We start from the raw sequence: 25,012 nt of genomic DNA, 5'->3' as shown, positions 1-25,012 counted from the left end.
CCCGTGGTTACTGCGGCCCCAGCAAGGGTCATTCTGCAGCTGACTAATGCAGGGGTGTGGAACTTGAAAATTCCCTGGGAAGATCCTTACTGGGAGCTGGAAGGAGGTTTTGCTGTTATCTCAAAGCAGTCCTTGCTGGTGGATGTTTCCTCTGATTTACCCCCTACTAAACCATGAATAACCATGGGGAATGACATGCAACATGATTTGTGAAAATGCAGCTGGCTAGTCCCCTGTGTGATGAACTGTAACTTAATGTTAGTTTCATGACAGGAAGGACACTTAGAGGGGACTCACAGGATTATAGTCAAAGCAGTAAACAAAAGGCGGAGCACTTAACCCATAGTCCCATGACTGTGTGTGACATAGCCACCAAGGCTGACCACAGTCGTTCCCGAGGAGCTTGAACGCAAGGGAGGTCCTTGTCTTTCCCCTGTTCTGCTGGCCCACAGCATCTTTTGTAACACAATCCATATAATTTTAAATGTGTACTACCCACTGTAACAATTTAACAAGAGTTCTGGTATTATGAAACTTTAAGCTGATTTAGACATAACAAAATGACCTTAAGGATTGCACCTTGCTTTTGAAATTTTCCTTAGAGCTTGTTTCTTTCTTAAGGTAAAGTGTCAGCATTCTCCACATAGATGATAGTGAGTCAGATGATAGACTAGATAGATACTGACAGATAGACAGCTATAGATGATAGGAGATAGTATGTAGGTGGATGGAGGCGGATGGACAGACTGACAATGGACAGACTGATAGACGTATAGACAGATGATAGCTGACAGAGAGACAGACAGACGGATGGATAGATGAATATGCGGAAGATGGTGTCCATCCTTGCCTTTCCTGTGATACCTGCATGCTGACAGATGCCATGTGCCTCTGAGGACATTCCCTGGCCAATTAGGAAGGTGAAGATGTATGAGGTACATTGTCACAATTCCCTTTTCTGAGGTTATGTGTTTTATAATAAAATAAAGAGGGGGCAGGAAATATGCTCTGATAAAAAATAGGAATGCAAATGTCCGTCTCTAGCTGGTGTTTGTTTTGTTGGGTTCTTAAAGTCATTTGAGTTTTTACAGCAAACCCGTCAAGCAGATGTTGTTACTGTGATCCCTGCACCTTGTTATTAGAAGGCAGGAGCACCGTAAAGAGATGAAATGACTTTCCCTAAGTCACACTGTGAAGGGGTGGAGCCAGTGCCCAGCATGGCACAGCTTAGAGCCTGTGTCCTTAGCTCTGTGTCAGCTAAAGCCAAGCAGAATCAACATCTGGAAAATTGGATCCTCCTCCAATGTCTGTGGTGTGCGATTTCTGATAACTCACGAGCAGCTGAGCCACACAGTGAGTGACTTGCTTATTATCTCCAGCATCAGGTTCCCATAGCATCCTGGAGCACTGTCTCTCAGGCCTGTGACATAGTTCAGAGGGTGAAGGTGGCTTCTCCCAAACCTGGTGACCAGAGTTTCGTCCCTAGACCCCCCCCCCCGATGGTAGAACGGGGGTGACACCTACAAGAAATCCTCTGACCTCCACACATGACACATGTGTCCCGTGACACATGGGTACACCTAAGTTCTCACACTCACCAAAGACATAAATAAATGTAGCAAAGAAAATTTAAAAAGAAATGGAAGTTTTTCTAAAAGATCTCCTTTCCCGATGTTCTTTTCAGTGTTCTAAATTTTCAAAGCTCCATGATTTTTTAAACCTTTGGATCATTGATGTAGCTAATGATGACACATATTGTACTGAACAGTCAGCTCCTTGAACACTGTCACCCTTGAACTCGTAACATTTCAAGATGTAGCTCTCAATTGACTGTTGACATTGGAGAGAGAGAGAGAGAGAGAGAGAGAGAGAGAGAGAGAGAGGTAAAGGCAGGTACAGCTAATATGCCTGGTCATCAAGTCGAACATAGCAGGGGTATTCATGTCTAATTTGAGATTATTTGGACCCTCACAATCAGAGATGTACCCTCTACCTTGAGGCTTACCTCTGCTTTTTAAGCTCAACCTTGTAATGCTGTCTTTAAACTAAAAGAGCAAGTCCTCTGCAGCCCTTCCTGGCAGGAGGCATTTGGTACTTCCCGGATGTTTTTAGACTCCACCCAAGGTTGCAGTAACTGTATGCCATGTGGGCAATATACCTCAGCTGTGTATTCTTGAGTTAGGAAACACTCATGTAGAAAATCCATTAAAGGTCATATCTAGAGATATCTGCAATTATCTCTGCATCTCAGGACTAGCCTATGAAAGGATTAGGTATATCTCTACTTTTGTTGTAGACATTTTTTAATGATAAAGAGTCATGTAAGTCTCCAAACTACTCCATGCTTCCTGCAAGGAAAATTTATTTCTTATCTTCTAGCCAAGGATGTCATGTCAGGCCACTCCCCACAAAGGACATGTTCACATCCTGACTACCTCCACTTACGTGGAAAGAATGGAGTTTTCCGCCAGGCAGTGGTGGTGCACACCTTTAATCCCAGCACTCGGGAGGCAGAGGCAGGAGAATCTCAGTGAGTTTGAGGCCGCATGGTCTACAGAGAGAGTTGCAGGACAGCCAGGGCTATTACACAGAGAAACTCCATCTCAAAACAAAACAAAGAATGGAGTTTTCCAAGATGTGCTCTCTCATTTGCAATGTGTATCCTCTACACTTTCTGTCTGGGGTTGGTGGGTCCTTCTTTGTTATCTGTTTCTCTGACTTCATCAACACAACCAGATGATACGTTATGAAAACTGGGGATACTATTATGGCATATATTTAAAAATGAGAGCATACTTCAAGTGCACACCCTTCTATGATGTCAAATATCTTAAACAGACAATATGTGGAGAATCTCAAATAGGAGCAAGTTTAACATGTTCAGAGTCAAGTGGCCAGAGGCCCCAGGGCCAGCCACCCCTCTGTCAGGAGGAAGCCACAGGCAGCGAAGATTCAGTAGCCACCAGCATCACTATCAGTTCCCTGTGACTACCAGAGTTCTAGCCCCATTCATCAACAACGACGATCACAGACATTTCATCTCAGATACTTGGGCTGGCTCACCAGCAACCTCAAAACTGTAAATCATGGCTAGACAAATATACTGTTCATTTTACTTTCAACTGCAAAATACCAGATATAGTGGGAACAAGTTTTAGAAATAATGATCAATATGATATTGCCAAGAGATCCACAGGACTACCCATGTTTCATAGCTCAAGTTTGTAGCCTCTGTTGTTTTCTATTTTGACATGAGAATGACATGCCTCATGCAGTCTGGTTTCAGAGACAGGCCATTGAGAGAGGACTCTAACCATAGAGCACTGATCTAATTTACAAACAGTGTTCCAACATGTCCTTTTCATTTCCCTCTGTCATGTATGGAACGGCCTCTTCACTCTTGGAAGCCTTCCATTGAAGCACTGAGGCGATTTGGACCTACCTTGGTACACAGCCTTAAACCCTGGAGAGCCGATGCTGTCGTCTGACTGCAGGTGCAGCCACATCTGGTTGCTCATGCTCACGATGAGGTCAGGGACACTGGAGCCTGTGAGCCTGCGCAGAAGGGAAACCATCAGACTTTGAGTACTGTCCACAAATAAACTGACTTTTCCTCAGAGCAGGAACTTGTTGCTTGAACAGTCAACACACACACACACACACACACACATACACACAGACACACACACACACATACACACAGACACACACACAGACACACACACAGACACACACACACACACAAATACACACAGACACACGTCACATCACACCTATGGAACACTCTCTTTCAAAACCTTGTAACAGCTTGTCATTTATATAACTATTTAAATATTATGATCACTGGCATTTTTGGTGACTATCCAGTCACTGTAAACACATAGCTATTTTCATTTAAAAAAAAAAAAGCTACAGGGGACTGGAGATATTGCTCGATGGTTATTGAACTTACAGAGGACCTAGGTTCAGTTCCAAGTACCCACACAGTGGCTCACAACCATCTGAAACTCCAATTTCAAAGAATCCAATAATCTCTCTGGCCTCCCCTGGCACTGCACACACGTGGCATGCACAGATACACAGAGGAAAAGCAATCATACACATAAAATAAAAACAATTTTTTAAAAAAAGACCATTTCATTTACTGGAATTGACATGTTCCCTAGGTACAATATTTACAGGGATAAATCAATACAAACCTGGAAAAGCAAAGAGCCAGCTGTGCTAGGTGACGGGGAGGTGAACCCTGTGGCTCATTACTTTATTGCGTGATACCTTTGCAAGGTGAGAAACCCTATAGGTTCATTACTCTATCTAGTTTAGAATTCTGCACCTTGCATACAGAATCTCTTTTAAGATGTATTAAAGGTAATTACACATTATAATGATATTGAAAAGAACAGCATATGTGTGGTTGAGATAGACATGGTAGAATTTACCGAACATCCAAGTCAAATGACAAGATAGTTTTAGGAAGCATTCAGTGTGTATTCAGAAACCGGTCACATCCCCTGCTCTGTCAGCCGGTGAAAAGAAACACCAAATCCATCGACTGAACTCAACACGCCGACAGAATAGCATGTTGAAACAGGAAAAAGTGCAGGAAGGAAATCAATTCACCCAAAACAAATGTCCCTAATCAAATAGGAAGCTTCACTTTCAGCAAAGTGGTTTCGGGAATGTGAACGCATGATTTGCACTATCAATCACAGCAGCCGTCTATCAACCCAACATTCTCCTCACAGACGGCCTCGAAAACCTGCTTCTTCAAAGGAAGATGAACAGCAGTCATTACACGCCGAGGAACTCAGGCTTCATTACACTCAGGCTGGAAAAGGAACGTGTTCCAGTGAGCGATGTACGCTTGCTACACACGTATGTCTGAAGATCTGTCTTTGTTGGGAGATTGTTCTCTTGTGTTTGCTTGTTTGATTGTAAGGGAGATTTGTTTGCTTTTCTGTGCATGCATTTTGTTGAAGAATAATCAGCCAAACAGCACATGGATCATAAATGCATAGCTTTGTGGCTCCTGAGAAAGGGAGCCAGCCTGCAGATCCCCCAGGGAGGCCGCCTCCTGGGCCCATCTCTGATCCCTGCTTTTCCCTCTAGCTTTGCCAAAACATCTACAGCTGTACCTGCCTCCCTAAGCATCCCATAAGTGAATTAAGACTTTGTAAAATACTTTGCTCAGCAGAACTGAGGGAAAGATACTCATGAGTTTCCTTATTTTAATTTCTCTACTTAGAATTCATCTCTTTCTCTCTCTCTCTCTCTCTCTCTCTCTCTCTCTCTCTGTGTGTGTGTGTGTGTGTGTGTGTGTATGGGGAACGTGATTAATACTAGTATTTTTATTTTTTCTAGTAAAATATTGTACTAATAAAGTTGACAGAGGTAACATAAAGAGTCCACATGTATTCTTTCCTGTCTCCTCCAATGCTAAGATTTTACAGACCTGTAAGATATTGTCGCAGCATGGATGGATGACCTACTTGTCTTGGGAAGCCCATGTGACCTGTCTGTCTCTGTATGTCTCTGTATCTCTGTCTCTGTCTCTGTCTCTCTCTCTCTCTCTCTCTCTCTCTGTGTGTGTGTGATTGTGTGTATGTGTGTGTAACTCTCTTCAACACATGTGTAGACTTGGGAATCCAGGTTGCGGTCAATACAGTCCATCTTCAAAGATGCGCACACGCCCTCTCCTTCTTGCCACACATCACTGTCAACCACGAGTCTGTCTCTAGCTCCAGATTCCTTCATTATGCTATTGCATAAACGAGACCACAGTTTGCCTGTTTTATAATTGGTTTTGTCTGCTTGGCTTAGTTCCCCAGGTCAGTCGTATGACTTGTACACTATCAGTTCCTCCCTTCCCATCGCTGAGTAGGACTCCCGGGTGTGGATAACTCAAGGCCTGCTAAAGTGCTCATCTGCTTGGTAGATGACCCATAAGGCTGACATAACAGATGGGCAGGTTTTCCACGGTATAACTCTTCATGTTACCTGTTACAAATTCCCAAGCATGCAATTGTATTTTCTGATTTCTGTTTCCATAATTTCGATTTCTGTCTTCAAGGGTCTAGATTGAGCATTCTATTTAAATTCCCATCAACGGTATCTGAGCAGGAAAGTTCTTGGTATCTCCAGTGGAGATTTAGTGTGGCCAGGGTATATTTAAGCTCCTCCTCTGCCAATTATGTAATGACCTCTCAAGGGTTTTGCATTTACTTTTGGTTGATCACTAACGGTGCAGCTAGACCTTGTCTGTTTCCTATACACCCTGTTAAGAAAAAGCCTTCATGTCCTGTGTCCCTTACTAATGTCCTTACTGATCATCCTGTGTCTCTTTATTGAAGGATTAGGAGCATCCTTTGCCTTCCCAAACATTCTCACCCAACAAAGGATTTATGTTTGACCAAGGTGCCTGAAACCAAGAATCAGAATATGCCCTTGAAGGGGAAAGTTTGCAGGATGAGAGGAATACACCTTCCCTGTCCTGTTTGCTTTTGAAAAATCTCACGTGCCTTGCATGTCTTATTGTGGCTCATGAGGTCCGTATGCATGTCACCATATATTCAGTTCCACAGCTCCTCTCAAGTAGTCAAGGCTGCTGTAAGCAGAGGGGTGAGGGTCCTAGTTACTCCTTTTCCACTTGCTCAGTTTATTTACATTTTCTTCCAGTTTTCCTTTCTTAGGCGGTCATTCCCAAGTATGTGACTATGCCACAGGAAGACTGTATCTAATCTTAAAGCCATTGCTTTGTATCAGAGAAGAGAGAAGAAAGAAACGAGAGCACTGTTGTATCCTAACGTTGGTGTAAACATCCCCAAAGTATGAACATCCAGGTTACCTGGTGACGACAGGGGATCAGAAATGGTGCCCACAGCGCTCTGCAGTAAATGGAAGGTCTGCTTTTCTGGCCTGTGCCCACAGCAGGTCTTTGCTGACATCGAACCTCTTCACCTCAGCTATCACTGCATGCTCACCCGCCCTTATGTGACAGTGTATGGGTTACTATATCTCTCCCATGTGAAGTTTGTGTTTCAAGTGGATAAGATATGGTGCAAGATGTCTCATGATTCCTTGATTCTTCCAACACAATAGCCCCTCATTGCCACGCCTTGGAAGATCTTTGCCTTCTTTGCTGTCTACACAGGATTTGTTGCTGTTCTCAACGGAAGTTAGCAGAGATGTTTTGGAGGTAAATAGTGAAGCAACTGGCCTAGTTTGTGCCCATCTTGCTGTGCTTTCAAATGAACATCTGAGCTCTGAGCACACACAATCCTGGTCACTTCGCTCCCTACAGAGCTGACTCCCTAACTTCCTAGAAATTACTATTAGGTGCCTTGTGTCTTGCTAGCCCAGACTCCTGGTAGTGGTCAACTCTCCTGTCTCTGAAAACCCTCAGCTTTTTCACCCATTTATCAAACCCCCATGATGAATATGTGTCAACAACCTTGCCTTTCTCTTCTTTGTGTGTGTGTGTGTGTGTGTGTGTGTGTGTGTGTGTGTGTGTGTATTAAGTATGTGCACATGTCTATATCCATGTTTACATGTGTTTGGGCATATGTGCACATGTGTAGAAGTACATGTGGAGGTCCAAGGCTGGACGTCAGGAGTCATTTCTCTACCTCATTCTTTGTGGCAGGGTCTCTAAACCAAACCCAGCACATAATATGACTGGTCTCACTAGTCAGCTTGCTCTGAGGATCCCCTGTCTCTGTTGCTTTCCAAGTCTAGAATCATAGGCAGACCATGCACCCAGCCAGCATTTCTGCGGGTTCTGAATATCTGAACTTCACTGTTGTTATTTGCACAGCAAGCCCTTCATCAGTTTATTGGTCTCAGCCCAATAGCACTCATTCTCCTGGGCTGAGGTCCATGTCTGTTTTCTCCAGTTTCCTCTAGTTATTGCTGTAGCATTGGCTTCCTCTTCCTGTTCTTTCTTGCTCTTTATTCCCTGCTCTGAGCTGGCACTTGCTTCCTTAGTTGAATGAGGAGAGACAAATGGCAATGATGAAGGCTGGAAGCCTGAATTCCTCTTGGAAGCAGGAAGCTTCTGTTGAGAGAAACGAGGCCAGGGAGGACTTCCTGAGCACAGTGACCCTCAACCCCCAGACACTGCCTCTTCCTTTGCTAAGGTTTGGTTTGAACATAGGCCATCCCTTAGCAGTTCACTGGGGTCTCTCTTCACTTAGCCCCTTCTCTGGTTACTTTCTTGCCAGGTATTTAATTTAAGTTGTTAAGAAACATAATTATTACGCAGAAAATCCACACTCATTGCAAAGATGCATACTTCTAAAGTAACTAACTACTTACCCTGAGGTGCTTGTTTGAATTTCTCTTATTTGCCCACTGCACTTTATTTTAATCCAGTCTTACTCTGTGAATTCACTCGAAATTGAATAGGCAAGCATCCTGGCAGCTACTCACATAGCTCACTCAATCAAATGTCAAACCCTGTTCCTGCAGTCAGTCCCATTTTAGAATTTATTTTAAGCCTCCAAATTATTTGATTGGCATGCATGAGAAAAAGGGCTGTAATCATACTTTGTCACAATTAATTCTTTTTGTACTAATTAGTTGAATGCTAATTAACATTTTTAACTAGCCGAAACTTGAAAAATATTTTATAGAATGCTTCTAAGTTGAAAGTAGTTGAAATAGTTTCAAACAAAAGGAAACATTGTCTTTGAATAGCTCTTTGAGATTTATAAACTGTAGTTTGATAGCACTGACAGAGAAAAAGAGAGAGAGCTAGAGAGAGGAAAAGGGAGAGAGGGAGAAAGAGAGAGGGAGGAAGCTGTTTGAAGCAAAGCAAGCCCAGGGACTCTTTGCCCCCTGCAGCTGCTTGGGCATTTGTTTGTGTATTAATTAATTTATTTAGCTATTGTTTTTACAATCATTTGAAGCTGAAATTAAACCAAGCGTCAGCTTTGCTAGAGTTACTTGAGCATGAAGGAAAAGACAAACTTCGGAAACTTTTTTTTTTCTCAACAGTCACAGTTTCAAATAAACCAACGATGACTGATCCTGTACCTTTCTTAATGCTCAGAATAAAATCATTCTAATTAAATTGCAGCTGAGAGCTCAAGTTAGGTTACACTGTCCAGGCTGCCGGACTCCGTGCTTCACCATGACTTCAACCCCAGGTTGCCTCTCACAACACTGATTTTCTGCTGCACTGGAGATGGAAGCCAGGGCCTCTTGAATGCTCGCCAAGGGCTCTACACCGATCTTTACAAAATCAGCCCTGATGCTTGCTTTTTTAAAAAATACTGAGAACATAAGTATATCAGTATACTTAACTACTTATTCATCAGCCTCCAGATTTCAGCACATTGGGATCAAACATGCAATGCCCAGGTCCCTGGAGCACAGGCTAGCCTTTGTGACTGGGTGCATTTCTTGGCATTTAACCTCCCTGAACAATGAGATTCCCTTTGTTCTGGCCCCTCATCCCATCTCAGACTGAACTTCCAGCATCCACCTTGGTATTAAAACAGGAAGAGGAGAGAGTGAAAGAGGATCAAACAGTCCTGTTTCTGAAGACATCTTCCCTCTGTTTCTACTGAAGAGTTCAGCATTTTGACCCTCACTTCCAAGACCAGCCTGCATTTGACAGGGAAAGGTGGCAGAGAGTGGGCCCTGCCTCCTTCACTCACAGCCATGCCCGGGAAAACCTGCTGCAATGGTGTGCCAACAGCTTCTTAGCTGGTCTTTGAGGTGCTAAGCAGCATCTTTCTCAGCCAGTGTACCACATACTGGCCCACTTCTCCGCTGGAGGCTATTTGTGCTTCTCCTCATTCTTGACAGTTATAGTCAGAGCAGCCAAGATGTTCATGCAGGACTTTATCCCAAGGTGAATCTCTGGACAGTAATGAGATTGCTGCCGTAACTGATGCCTCTTTGCCTTTCCACGGACCTGCTCACCTCTCTTTGAAAATGGTTGTACCAGTCTTCACTTGACTTCAACTCCCCAAAGTAATCAAGAATGTAGTCCCGTTTATGTGACGGTCTCAAAAGGACAGTCCTGTGGTGAGCAGAGAAGGGGCTGGGGTAAACCCAGATGTGTAATAGGCCAGGGACACAGTAGTGTCTTGGGCTCTACTGCTCCCTACCCTGACTCAGGTCGGGGTGACATAGGTCTGCGCCTGTGGTGATGCTACTGATAGAGATCTATAGCACACGGCATTTCCGTTCTACTCTATGCTAGTTTTAAATTGCTCAAAGCTGGGAGGGGGAAGAAAACCTGATCATGCCACACAGCTGTCAAGACATGAAATTGATGTCATCTAACAGCACCTGCTGTATGTCACACCTGCTTTCCTCCAGGGAGCGCCTGGAGGGAAAGGGGAGCTAGCCTTTAGTACGCCAATTTTAATTATGAATTAGGTCGTTGAGAAGGAAGTGCTGACCCCAAGATTAAAAGTGACCCACACCTGAACCACTTAGCAGACTTTACCGTTCTCCACGCACGTGTGGTTTATGAACTCTGAGAGGTTGGCATGGGCATACAGTTTAAATAGGGCGATTTGTGAGGACATCTGAATGCATTAGGTCCATTCAATGTGAGGTGGATATTCCCAGCAATAAATACAAGGCATGTTTTATTTTATTCATGGGCAAAACAGTCAACCCATAGATAGAGTAAAATATCAACACATTCAGGGACTTCCTGGTGCAAAAGCCTGGAGTTGCATAGAGGCAGGAGATTACTGAGTTGCTCAACAAATAAAGTAGGAAGAACTTTAAACTCTTTATCTGGGGAGTCTGTATTCCATTCATACATATTCATGCAGACTAGAGTGTCAGCCCTAGAAGAAATGAAGTGAGCTCTGACTCAGACTCAGTCCACCTATCATGAACATGGGATTCTGTCACTCAGAATGATTAGGTATATGTGACAGGTACCACCACATGAGCAGGGTGGGTGGGAAGGGATGAGACTCTAACAAAGAAATCAAGCTGACTCTGAAAATTTACCAAGCAGGTAGGATTTAGAGAACATGTCACATGAAATGCTCTGATGAGAAATGATGTGTGAGTGTGTGTGTGTGTGTGTGTGTGTGTGTGTGTGTTAGGGTCTCTGATATTCCCCCAGAGGAGTTCTTGTGGTGTTGGAGGTGCTGGAGTGAACTGTGGTTTTTACATTGATTGTCATGTGATTCTCACACAGTGTGACAGAAAGATCACTGAGTTGGAGTCTATTCAAGTCAGATGGCATGGGAAAAGTAATGAGTTACACCAATGATGTGCAGTCTCTTCTTTCACTTCACTAACTCACACCACGATGATCACATAAGCCATCTAAAAATATCAAATACAAACCTTTTGATCCCACAGATCAAAGCGATAAAAATTGACAGAGCTCCCCCCCGCCCCCGAGGATGCCAATTTCTCAAGTTTTCTGCTTAGTACAGTCAGGCTATGGGATGTGGTTGACCACCCCTTTGGTCATGAAGATCCTCTTTTGTGCCTCCCCCCGACCCTGTGTGTGTGTGCGCGCGTGCACGTGTGTGTTATAAAGCTCAAGTCCTGGAAACAATCAAGAAACATGTCTAGAGACATGTTTACAAAAAAGGAGGAGCAATGCAAGCTGGGCCATAGTCCCAAACAAGCAACAGTTGAGTATACGGCCTACCTGACCTCAGCCACGCCGGTACCACCAGTACATACATAGACTACCAAGTATCCAACAGAAGCCAGTTAAGATGCCCTCCTTCACTGTGGTTACAAAATCCCATTTTCCATTTTATCTATTTTGTTTAAACAAAAAATGTGTGTGTGTGTGTGTGTGTGTGTGTGTGTGTGTGTGTGTGTGCGTGTGTGTCTGTGTGCGCATGTGCATGCGTGCATCCCAGCGGTCAGTTCCAGGTGTTGTCCATCAGGAGTAATCGCCTTGTTTGTAAGGCAGGGTTTCTCATTGGCCTGGACTTGCAAGTTCAGCTAGACTGTCTAGCCAGCAAGCTCTAGTAAGCCGCCTGCTTCCCACTTTCCAGCATCAGGGCGATGATGGCAGAAGAGTGTATCATCATACCTGACTTTTTTATATGGATACTGGGGCTCGAGCTCTTTCCTGGCATTCTTTCGTTTTTTCAAGGCAAGCACTTTCCTGACAGAGCCATGTCCCTCATGGCTCCATTTGCGTGGGGAGGAACTAGCAAAGTAGAGCTAGCCACAGTCAGCCTGCCCTGAGGAAATATATCTGCAGATGCGAGCTTGATGCCTCCTTCAGCAGAGTCATGCAAAGGCGAGGGTCAGGTGTGCAATACTATCAGGGAGACCCCAAAGAGGAGCAGTTCTGCACCCCATTGGGTCATTACAGCAAGCTTTGAGAGACCATGTGGTCCATTCCTGAGTGCCATCAGTGAGCGCTTGCCCTCCAAGCAAAGCAACAGCACAAGGATAATTGAAATCATCAGGGGACCAGTCACAGCAATAGGCCAAGCCCAGTGCTGGTGCATAAGGCACACCTTTTGCAATCAAGGGCTCAACCAGTCCTTTGCCCATCCTAACAAGACAGAAAAGATCTCCAGGATGTAATCATCAAACAAAGACCTGAGAAAATCACAACCTGAGTGAGCAGACGTGATCCACCAACTACTGAAGGGAATCCTAGCTGGGACTCAGGCACCAGGTTTTCAAAGGACACACATCTAAGAAACCACACATGACCTTTGCAAATTCTCTCAATCGTTAGGAACAGAGAAAGAAATCGTAGCAAAGAAATGTAAGCTGTTTTCAATAAAATTTGAAGGAAAAGTGAACTAAAGATAAGCAGTCAATTAAAATAAGACTTGCTCCCTGGGTGTCCTTCAGAAGGAGGGGTCAACAGGTCAGTGAAAGGAGTTTGGGGACAATGTTCATTGCACAGGGGCGGAGATGACAAAGCAGGGTGTGGAGCAAAAAAGAGAAGTCAACAAGAGTGTTACAACAAGCAACTTTTGACACGAAATTTATCAGATTTGGTAAGAAACATAAACTATAAATCCTAGAACTGATGTGAACTCAATACCAGCAAATCCACTCAAAGACAAATGCAATTTATTTTTGGAAACAAAAGAAAAGGAAAATGTTGAAGACCAGAGGGAACCCAGGATGTAGAGGACAACAGATTCCCATGTGGGACCTCAGAGGCCAGAAGCTAAACTGCCAACCACAAGTACTGTGTCCCGGAATTCTACAAAAAGAGGAAAATTCTTAGGCCAAAGTTCACCACAACAAATTAAGGTCAGGTGGCCGATCCACCCCCTTAGAAATTTCTGGGAAATTCATTAGGAAGAAAAAAAGTGCTTTTGCAGGAAGCTGGAAACTTCCAGGTTGAGAAGGAAGAGAGGATGGAGTGGAAAGATGGCCACACATAACATGCACTCATCTCTTCATGAGTTCTGTGAATCACGTTTAATAATTAAAGCAAACCTCCCAAACCAGGTCGGCATTTACAACACCAGCTTGTTGGTCTGGTAGACAGGCAAAGGGATCTGGGGGATAGTGAGTTTTCCAGAGTCCTTGACGTTTCACCGTTAACCCCAGCTGTAAAGGTGAATGACAGTGTCAGCCACATCCATGACTCAAACCTTTGCACCAGGATGTTGTTAATATCCTGGATCTAACTCAATAAAGAGCTTAGGGCCAGGTAAGCTGCAAATTAATGCATTTATTAATACATAAGGGATGAGCAGAAGGACCCATTAGAGGGTAGAGGCCAGGTAAGGATGGAGGCAGCAATACAGACAAGAGCCCAGGCCTGTTGCAGCCACCAGAGCAGGAGAGGACAATGGGTTCTTCCAGGGCTATCCTAGCTCACAGTGATGCTGGCCCTCAGAACTCTATTGCGAACCTTAATTTTCAGAACTCACTCTGGTGGGTACTCTGTAGAAGAGAAAGCCAGATGTTGAAGAAGCACAGGAAACGATCAACATGGCCAGCTAGCAGAGAATGCAAACTGAACACCACAGAGACGGAACCACAGGTCCCCTAAACAGGACAAGAGGTAATGACTCCAGATGCAGATGGAAGTGCTGGGCTGTTGGGCACACCAGCGGATGACAGTGCCACTCTGGGAAACACCCTCAGCATCTCAGAACACTTAACTAACAAGTAGCACACAGCCCAGAAACCACATTTCTGTTTGTTTGTTTTTTATTAAGAAGAGAAACAAAAGTTTATGTTTACACACCATTCTTTACAGAAGCATTCATCACATCTTGTATAACAGTCATCTAAACAGGAGACACCCTAGGTATTCGTTAGTGAGTGGAACTAGCGACGTTGTGAACCGTCCACATTAGAAGCACATAATATGGGGCGGATCAAAATAAAAGGGGGTGGGGATCAAAACCCACCACACACTGCACGGTCCTGAAACAGCCCTGCAGTGAGTGTTTTAGAGACAGAGCCAGACAGCAGCTGTTGGTGTCAGGGGTGAGTGGGAAGAGAGAAAGGAGGGTAGGATTTCAGAAGGAGGCTCTGAAGACATGACTCTGTAAGGTGTCTGTCATACAAGCACAAGAAGCTGAGTTGGAATCAACAGCCCCCACATAAAAGCTGCTAGGAATGGGGGCGCACACCTGGAAGAGAAGTGAAGATGGAGATGCGGGGAGAGACAGGTGGATCCCTGGAGCTCGTGGCCAGCTAAGCGCACGGCATGGTGAGGGATCCTGTCTCAGAAGCTAAGGGGAAGAACAATAGATGAAGATATGCAACATCACCTGGGCCTCCATGTACAGATATAAGCACACACACACCACACATACCACACACACCACACATACCACACACACCACACATACCACACACACCACACATACCACACACAGACACACACAACACACACACATACACACACAACACACATACACACACATACATACACACATGCAGACCCACACACCATACACACACAGACACACACGCAGAGACACACACTACACACACATATACACACAACACCACAGAAACATACACATATACACACACACAAAAACACACATATTCACACACACCACACAGACACAAACACACACACACACACACACACACACACACACACACACGGACCAGGCAATAATGGGCAAGCATAGCATAGGCTTTAGGGGCCTGGGGCTGCCCAGCAGTCTTCACACACTGGACAACTGAAGCCAAAAATACTTAGATGTGAGTAAGAACTGAAACCAAACCACGTGAATGCTTAGGTATGTATCAGATTTCCTGACATTGCATTTAAGACTAAAGCCAATCAATAAATCTACCCACACAGAAATATGCTTCCTATTCTATAAGACACAATTGGAAACTGTCTTGCTGCCATTAAGGGTTGATGTTTATAGAGAAAGCGCCTGTAATTGCTGCAGTAAGGGAATGACTCCTCTAACGCAGGACCACAGTTACTTTTCTCTTCCCTGCCAAGTCATGTCCTAACATTTTATGCTTGAAAATAGTATTTTTCTTAAACACAAGGGGAAAAGAAAGAAAAACTAATAATGGACAAACCGGGAGTCCAGAGCACATCTCCTATTCCAAACCACAGTGTACCTGGAACTCCAGGTACCTGGAAGTTGATGTTTCCAAGATCATCTGGATGCGAGTTTTAGATCATGTGAGCCACAGAATACATTCCCTCTGTGCTAACTGACTTGATTTCTAATCACAATTCATAAACGTGAAAAGTGAGTTTAAATTGAGATTTTTTTTCGGTCGTTATTCCTAATAGAACTTGCCCACGTCCTCCATCACGAAGGGAGTCTCTGTGGGATCATACCAAAGATACCTGACTGACAGTGACTTTTTCTTTTCTCCCTTCTCCCTTTCTCCTTTTTCTCTTTCTCCCCTTCTTTTGGGAGTGCAGGGGATTGATTCCAAAGCTTTGTGCCCCTGGGACCGAGCCATCCCCCTGGTGCCTGGTTTCCTTTGAATATAAAGAGAATGAACCCTTTCATCTCAGGCCAGCAGGGAGATGCCAGTCATAGCCTCACCAAGGCAGGGGCTCTATCTAGAAACAGGTTAACAGGTTGAAGGCAGGGTGAAGTTTCCCTGGGGATCAACTCATTTCCTTATTATCTAATCCAATGATCTAGCTGCTTGGAGGCGGCCTACTTGCACATAGATTCTTTCATCCCATAGAGGGGTGGACATTTAAAAATCCATATCCTGTCTTGTAATCCTCAGGACATCTGAGTTAACGCAATCTCCTGTTACTGCCAGCTAGCGCGAGGCCAGGTAAAGCAATATCTCCCCTCGCCAGTTTGCAATTTAATTTTGAGAAAATTGTCAATATATATTCTCAGAAAGAGCTCAGCAGAGATCTGTTAAGTTAGTTATTTCATTTTCTTTTGAGTTTGCCATGCTATACAAATACCCTGAGAAAATCCATCCTTCTTGTGGGAAGAGTGGGGTGACAGATGAACCCCTGAGCCCTTAGGGACTTTGCTTTGTGTTACAAAGTTTGAGAAAATAAAATCTGTGAGCAGAAATCAGAGCTCTGAGAACCCCATTGGGACGTGCTGTTTGTTGAGTGCATCATTTCCCTTTTAAAATATCTTCCAAGTTCTGAGTAGAGCACACTGGTCACCCAAGAGGAGGACCAGTGAGATACTAGATCCAAAGCACTCAATATTAGCCCGCCATATGGGAAGCTGAGTCTGGTGTGGTGAAGCTGAACCTATATCAGGTTCCCTGAGTCTATAGACTGCTAGCTACTTAAAAGGTCCTAGTGTATCTGTCATTTGTCCTAGTAGACGATAAAACCCAAACTGAGAATAATGCAAAGCACATACTTACTCCAGTTGGGTTGATCTGGTTACTCCAGTTGGTGTTTAATCTGGATTTACCTGCTTGTTCCTGAAGCAAGGGGAGGCCCCAGTATTTGCCTTCTCTGTGCGGACCAGACACCAAGGAAGTAGCTCTCCACGGCTCTTCTTCCTCGGCTTCTGCAGATTAAATGTGCTTTGCTTCTGCTTGCATTATGTTTCCCAGAGGGCACCTCAGTTTGATTCAGTCGACCATTTAGATTTTCATTTATAGATCTGAGCTATTACGAAGAGGTCCTAATAACACTTATGTCATTGTAACATATAGTTTGCCATTGCTTTCTTAACAACAAAAAGCCTTTTAAAAAATGAGAGTATGAGCTTAGATCCTTAATAGCAACCCATGGGATGTTCTGGGCATTTCCTTACTGCACTGATATTTTAAATCTTGCATTTATTTAAAAATCATTCTCATTTATTTGAGTGACATTCTTTTAAAAATTGGATGTTATGGTAACAATAAAACCATTTCACGTACGGTTTACATTTATTAGTTAAGTTTATTGTACATATTTTGTAGCCATGGAGCCAGAGGGACACAGAGGTAACATGATTTCCCTCAGGATCACAGAGGCAGGAAGTAGCCTCAGCTCAGAAACTCCATCGTTGATTCCTAGTCCATGTGTACCCACTATTTGACTGCTTGCAGCTAATATCACATGCCACACGGTGCCACTGTTCCAAGGCCAGTTGTTACGGGGATGGAAACATGCCAACAACATAGGTGCCCAGTGCTACCCTAGAGAACTCTGTGCTTTTAAAGGCCAAAAAATTGCAATTTTTGGTTCAGCCATTTGGCAAATATTATTATAAATATATAATCATAACTTTTGTTCATTACCTACACCTAGTTCTTTCTAATCCCATAATATCAAACATTTATTATTCTCTTTTCTACATCTTATACCCATATACATTTACTTGTTTATATATATTCTATATATATGTATATATATATGACAAGATATAATAAAATATAAGGTTATACATTTTTTAACCTGAGAGTATGTGACCTTGCTTAATATTATACATTCTTTGGTTGTCAATTTTTCTGCAAATTTTGCAATTACATTTTTAAAAATATGAATAATATTTCATTATATATACACCAAATTTTCATTATCTATTTATCTGATGATGGACAACTAAGATGATTCTAATCCTCTGATATTCTCAATAAAGCTAATTGAGTTTCTGGTTCTAATTGTCATGGCCTTTTCAATTTTGGTAGTGGATAAATATATAAAATATACTTGATATCAAAAGTATGAAAGGTCATGTGGAGTGCCACAGTTTCCACTCTGAATGGCTGCCATAACTGCATAGACATTTATTAAATTGTAAAGTCTATGGGTCTGACTAATTTCAGTGTCTGGGTATTTTATTTGCAATGGTTTTTAAAATAACAATTAAAACAATAAATATATAAGTATTTAGAAACATGTGGGTGCCTTCATGTGTGTTTGTGTAGGTGTTCAATGTTATGGGTTTGGGAAAATAAATACTTTCATGTTCCACTTTGGGTGAAAATGTAAAATTTCATAAATTTCTTAGGACAGTTGGACAATGAATAGCACCCTAGATGGTGACACTCTCTAGCTCTTAAATTTTCTTGCAAAGAATTTTTTTTCTTAAAGGCAATTGAATTAACTATGGAAGGCATGAAGAGTTTTGCACTGCACAGCTCCTGGAGAAGCAAAAGGAGAGGTGTAGGTGGGAAGAGAGGATCCACATAGAGGCCCTTTAAGGACAATGACATCCATGTGACCAAAGTAGAGACCTGGAGTGCAGAACTTGTTTGGAATTACCTCTGCAGCATCCAGTTATGACGTGGGACTCCCCTCTGTATGCTATGAATATGTTTTATTACCACTGGTTATTAAAGAAGCTGTTTCAGTCAATGGCTTAGTAGAGTAAAGCCAGGTAGGAAATCTGAACAGAGATATGAAGAGAAAGTAGGCGGCGTCAGGGAGACACTGTGTTGCTGCTGAAGGAGAAAGACATTAGCCACCAGCCAGAACCCTACTGGTAGGTCACACCCTTGTGGCAATACACAGATTAAGAGAAAAGGGTTAATTTAAGATGGAAGAGTTAGCTAGGAATATGCATAAGCTATTGGCCAAACCGTGTTGCAATGAATATGGCTTCTGTGTGTGATTATTCGGGTCTGAGCAGCAGGGAAATGGAGGAGTGTTCTCCATCTACACTGTTAGCTGGGAACCAGGAGAGATCCATCACTAGCAGAAGGATAGCACTATGTACCCACAATTCACAAGATGAAATGGAAATGCAGGGTACATTAGACAGCCTGGGGTGTCCTGGGTAACACTTGGTCACAGCATCATTTTTGCTGCCTTTGTACCCACCGGAAAGTAAGAGCAAGTCATGCGGCATCAATTCCTGTCAGTCATAGTGGGAATGGGCGACAACAATCCAAAATAGATGCTCATCCTCTACCACGTTGACAGTAGAGAGAATGAAAGTTTCAAGCCCCCAGGTAGCCGAGGCTGGACCACCAATAGGCCCACGCATGCACAGTGTGTTCCACCATGGTGGTTTAAAAAATGTACATTACCTCCTAGGGAAGCAATCTGCAAAGTGAGAATGCTACAGCACCCCTTTGCTGTCCTATCCATGCTCCCATGATGTCAGGAGCCGCTTTCCCCAAGATACAAAAGAGACACATAGTGGTACACACACAGGTGGAGAAAGGGGAGGGAAGTCCCTTCACATCATGTCATGAGTGACAGATGTTTCCAGGCCAGTGGTTTCTAGAGTGACTACCTGAAGCCATCTGAGTGGAGGGTGACATTTTCTTCCCTCTCAGCTCAAGATCTACAAAGATGAACATTCCCAGAGCACATGTTTTCTATCGATGAGAACAGATCTGATGGGAACTGACAAGAACCTACAGCTCTAAGCACCTAAAGTGGACTTCGTGATGGGTTAGAACGACTGAAGCTTCAGGCACAAGCAGGGGCCTTTGGCAGGGTTCCTGCAGACTGTCCTGAGCCTCGTGGGACTCTGGCCCACTTATTCTGCAGTCTTGGCCTCTTTGACTGGGTAATTTTATAGAGCATGATGGTTTCAAGCAAACATATGGCATTATCCCAGAAAACGACCATTCCAAATACACCTGTTTATACTGGGGAGGGAAGAGAGGGGACCCACAGGGATATCTGAGCTGAGGAGCGCATGCTTCCTGATTTCTGCTTTTACTCAGTTGCTTTCATTTTATTTTTCGCCAGGAACATACATTTAAAAGATTAGTGAAAACAGTTCATACTGATAAAATACCATCTTTTGTTAGTCCTCAGAGAAAAGCAGAGCGGCTCCCCCTAGCATCTCCAGGGAGGGCACTTACCAAGGTAAACCAAACAATGTCTCCCCACACAACTGCATGTTGAGAAGAGAAGCGAAATGGCATACTCACACATACAACACGGATCTGGTGTCCCCCACCTTCCCAGCGTCTCCAACTGTCAGGGTGTCGTACCCTCTTTCCAGCTCAAACTCCTCAAAAGCGAGCTTGATGACCTACATCCAAAGGGAAGACACAGTTAATAGCACGGTACAGACCTTCCGTGGCCACGGACCTTTACAGTTTCACCGTTAGCTTTGACTTCTTAAGTCGGATGGATACCAAACAATTCCCAAGCTGCCTCCAGTGGCTGCAGGAATTCTCCAGGTTTGGTTGGCCTGAGCCTGAGAATTCTGTGGGATTGGAATGTTCTTTTTGGTTCAGCTTACTGTGAGTTCTAAAATGAGATTAACCTGACCTCACTTAATTTGTGTGTCTATCAATGACAAAGCATAACTCAGGTGATTAAATTAACCAAGAGTAAGCCAATGCAAACAGGAAGAATGCCATTGTCGCTAATGAGGCCTGATTTTAAGGGTACCTTACAATGAATCTTTTCAAATTTACTTGTGTAGTTCTCCCGATACTATTCTTAATAACACAAGAGCTTTCTGAGGCTAAGTTATTATCTAATACTACACTTAGCAGTGCAAAAACCTTGAAGTTTCTTCTCTTCATTTCCCTTTTCTATTTCTGAGAGTGGCACTGAAGGGTTTACCCACACTAGTTAAGTTCTCAGTCAATGAACTGCACCATCAGATCTCGATTAGATAATTGGATGGATGGATGGATGGATGGATGGATGGTGTATAGGTAGAAGCAGGAAGGATAGATAGACAGATAGATGGGGAGGAAGATGGTTAACAAAATGATAACAAGAAGATATATTTCCTTATGTTAAAAACATCATTCAAAAAGAAACATAACCCTGAGCTAATTTCAGCTTTGGTGTATATGTAATAATAATAATAATGGCACACATATATAATATATATCACAATTAAAGAATATTATACATAGTATATATGAGGCATATTTGGATGTGATGACTAACATCTTATTAAATATTAGACGGGTTACTTTTTGACCGACCAACAGACTATAGATATATGAACTCCCTTCTTCATAGACCACAGGAAATTTTCTCCTTAAATAAACAAGCAAACAAATATTCCCTCTGTTGATCAAGATTGTGATCAAGAGGCAAGACGATCAAAGCTGTCAGGAACTTAGGCTAAGTCTTGGAGAACCAGGCATACAAAAAAGATATTAACAGATTATTATAGATAATAGATAAATATAAATATGGATATATAGATGCAATGCACAAATAACAGAGGGTCAATAAATGAGTTACTGGTGATGAAAAGTAACGGAAAGTATATGATATATTAGTTAGATAGATAACTGGATGGGTGGAAGATAGATCAGTGAATGGACAGAGAGTTAAATGGATGCATAGAAGGATGGCTAGATGATAATAAGTAGATTGATAGAAGGATGGGTGGATGTGGACAGATGGTGGGTGATAAATAGGTAGATTAAAGGGTAGATGTGTGGATGACTGGAAAGTGGATAGACAGAGAGATGGATGAGCGGACAATACATAAACATACGGAATGATCAGTGGAAGACAGATGATAAACGGATCAATGGATGCTACATAAGTGATACATTGAAGTCTGGGTGTATGGGCAGAAGATGGGAGGCAGATATCTGAGTGGACAGATGATAATATAGAAAGATGCATGAGTGAGTGACAGAGTGGCCCATGGGGGCAGGTGAGGAAGGGGGCAGATGGGAGAGGGAAAACTGGAATTGTACCTTATGACTGAGTGTGAATGCCTGGTAAGAGGAAATTAAATGCTTCCCTGTTAGACTATTTTTATAAAAAGTAAGTGAGGCTGGAGTGAGGTCAGCGTTTCTAAGACTCATCGTGACATGCATAAGCTAAATACGCTTTAGACGGCTGCTTGTCCCTAGCAAGGCTAATAAGGGATGCACTGTTAATATTATTACAAATTCTTACTAAAATTAGTGACATGGCTATGGCAATTTATTAAAAAACTACTAATTCAAATTGTGGGGTTTGTATGAATGCATTGTTTGTACTGAAACAGGTGTAGTGTTGACAGCTGTCACAACGTTCTTTGAATTTTTCCATATTAAAATGAGAGCTGAGGGGGCTTCTTGCTTCTATTTTCCTCTCTCCTGATTATAGGAGAAAAGGGTCACAGAGTAATGCGGTAAAGAAACCAGGGTGTCACATTCTAGGTTTGTGTTTCCCAAGAGTTTCCTGTATGTCCTATGTAGACCCTGAGGGAAATCTTTTCAAGGCTTGCTAAAGTCACTTTAAGTCACTGAGCACATCCCATAGTGTGCTCCCCAGAGAGGCTGAGGATGAACCCAGCTGAGTCCTGAGATTCAAGCACCTGCAGAAGATGGAAAAGTTCCCAAGTCCTAGCTGCATGGAGAAGCTGAGATCTTGGCACTAAAGACAGCTTTGCAATTCCCCTCTTCCCTGGAGAGGGCACATCGGCTTCTGACTGACTGGTTCAGTGGGAATCTTGTTTTTCTCAGTTTCCTTATTTTCTCTGAAAAATACTTTCTATTCCCTATCAGTGTTCCAAGAAATCCTTCCACAAGGTAGTTTTCAAACTGGAGAAAGTACTTCATTATCACATAAAATGCCTGTCATGCGCCCCATGTTAGGGCCCCTGGGCTAATTCTTCTGTCTGTGTTGTAGTTCACTAAAAACTTATTATTATTATTTTGTCATATTGTATTATAGAGAGACCATCCTAATGTCTTCATATGAATGACAGCTATGTCTCCTCTTCTTTTTGAATCTATAATGAACATGAATCTGCCACAACTAGGATTGGGAGAGAACCTGCACAAGCTGCCAAGTGAATAATCTAGAAAACATGGCTATTTGTGTAAATAAACAATGCCATACTCAATAATGTAATATAGAAATCATCTTGCAACTCTATGGAGACACATGCATCTGTGGCTCCCTCGTACAATGCGTGTGAAAGCTTCCTTGTCTTTTATGTAATTGCTCCTTGTAAACTGGAAGACAGGTGCAGTGGTAGCAAATACACAGCAAATCAGAACTTCAGCTCATTCTGTTTGGAGACCTGAGGTTATCTCAGTAAGTTGTCAAATCAGAAAATCTACTGCGGGTATAGCTATGACATGGGCCGGTCACTAGCAAAATGATGGTAAAGAGTAGAAATAAGGCTAGTAGTTCATCAAAATTCTTGATGCCCCTCAAAATGCTAGTGGGGCTAAATCACAGGCAGCCTGTCTTGAGCGGTAGAGCAGGTTTCTGTCTCTTCCTGGTCCCCACTCAGCATCAGTCATTAGATGGGATGCAGCTGACACTTAGGCAATGCTGTACAGGTGAGGATTTGTGAACAAGCATATTAGTTTTCCATATGTTTACTGTTTGCCTGTATAAGTGCAGTTTTAGGAACTACTACCTCAGTCAGAAGAAAGAGGAAAACTTTACAGTTTTTAAAAACGCAACAGAGAAAAATGAAAATCAAAATAAGTCAAAAGAATGTTCCAAGCAAGGCAAAACAAAACAAAACGGCCACAAGAGTACCATTGAGTTTCATCAAAATATATTGCCTAAGTATTTTTCAATTAAAAAAATCTTTGTTCTAAACCAAAGCAAACCAACCAAACAAAAAACCCAACAACTGACAAATAGGCAACTCTATTCCGCCAGGGCACGTGGAAGCCTTACATAGCAGGCAGCTAGTACTGGTGTTGGCCTTCTAATTTGTTTATCACAAAAAGGTAAGTTCCTTATTATCTCAAAATACATTTCACTGTATTTCACTGAATCCAAATTCAGGCCAAATACCATTAAAGTGGTCAGAGGACATTGTCCTAGAGATTTGGGAGTGAAGGGGACAGAGAGGGTTAGTGCGGGTAAGAAGAGATGAGAGGGAGGCGGGGAAAGGGAGGATAAGGAATGGCAGAAGAGAAAATGCGAGTGAAGAGGGAAAGTGGGAATCTCTTGAGAGACTTTTAAAAGTGTTGATGAGTATAGATATCTATGAGCGGCCAATAGAAAAGCCCACTTGTGCTTAACGTCGGGGATGGCACGTGCTCTTTCTCAGGTTTGCTGTGATCTTCTTAGAGGAGGAAAGATCTTAACTGTTTCCCAGGTCCTAAGTACTAAGGGGAAATACATATGAAATCTTAGCTGGGAAAAATAACTTGGAAAGTGTGTCTCTGATTAAAAAAAAACAAAGAAACTATGATAAAAATTGCCACCTAAACTCAGCCTTTGAAATCTGACAGCAAGGAAAGCATCATATGCCGCGCTATGATTCCATTTTAATTTCACTGCTTATTTTCAAGTCCTGTTTAAAAGTACACTTCTTTTTCTTTTTTAAATAACTGATTGCTTTTATTTTATGTGTATGAATGCTTTGTGCGTGTCTGTGAGTGTATGTGCATGTGTGTTTGTGTGTGTGTGTTTGTGTGCCACATATGTACCTAGTGCCTGTGGACATAAGAAGAGGGCATTGGATTCCTGGAACAAGAGTTACAGGTGGCTGGGAGTCTGTGTGTGTATGTGTGTGTGTGTGTGTGTGTGTGTGTGTGTGTGTGTGTGTATGTGTGTGTGTGTGTGCGCGCGCGCGTGTGTGCTGAAAACTGAACCCAGATGCTGTGTGAGATCAGCAAATGTTCCTCACTGCTGAGACCTCTCTCTAGCCTCCAAGTACTTTTATTTTTCTATGTAATATGATTGGGTGGGAAATAATGCTGAAGGGGGGAAGCTAAGCAGGGAAAAAAATATAATTGTTTTAAAATTTCAAAGATT

At 42.8% G+C, this 25,012-nt stretch overlaps 1 protein-coding gene across 2 annotated transcripts in view; it reads right to left on the bottom strand.

Moving 5' to 3' along the window:
- Nucleotides 1-25,012, bottom strand: part of Csmd1 (CUB and Sushi multiple domains 1) — a 1,511,659-nt gene that overhangs the window by 346,062 nt on the left and 1,140,585 nt on the right. For both annotated transcript variants that reach the window (XM_087901170.1, XM_087901171.1), the window contains exons 11-12: nt 20,239-20,342; nt 3,443-3,555 (exon numbers count right to left, since the gene is read on the bottom strand). In XM_087901170.1, coding sequence (XP_087757296.1) covers nt 3,443-3,555; nt 20,239-20,342 — 217 coding nt within the window. The remainder of the gene's footprint in view (nt 1-3,442; nt 3,556-20,238; nt 20,343-25,012) is intronic.

This window comes from Myodes glareolus, chromosome 23 (assembly GCF_982192425.1).
Source record: "Myodes glareolus chromosome 23, mMyoGla1.1, whole genome shotgun sequence".
Taxonomy (NCBI): domain Eukaryota; kingdom Metazoa; phylum Chordata; class Mammalia; order Rodentia; family Cricetidae; genus Myodes; species Myodes glareolus.
This window is presented reverse-complemented; position numbering and strand designations above follow the sequence as displayed.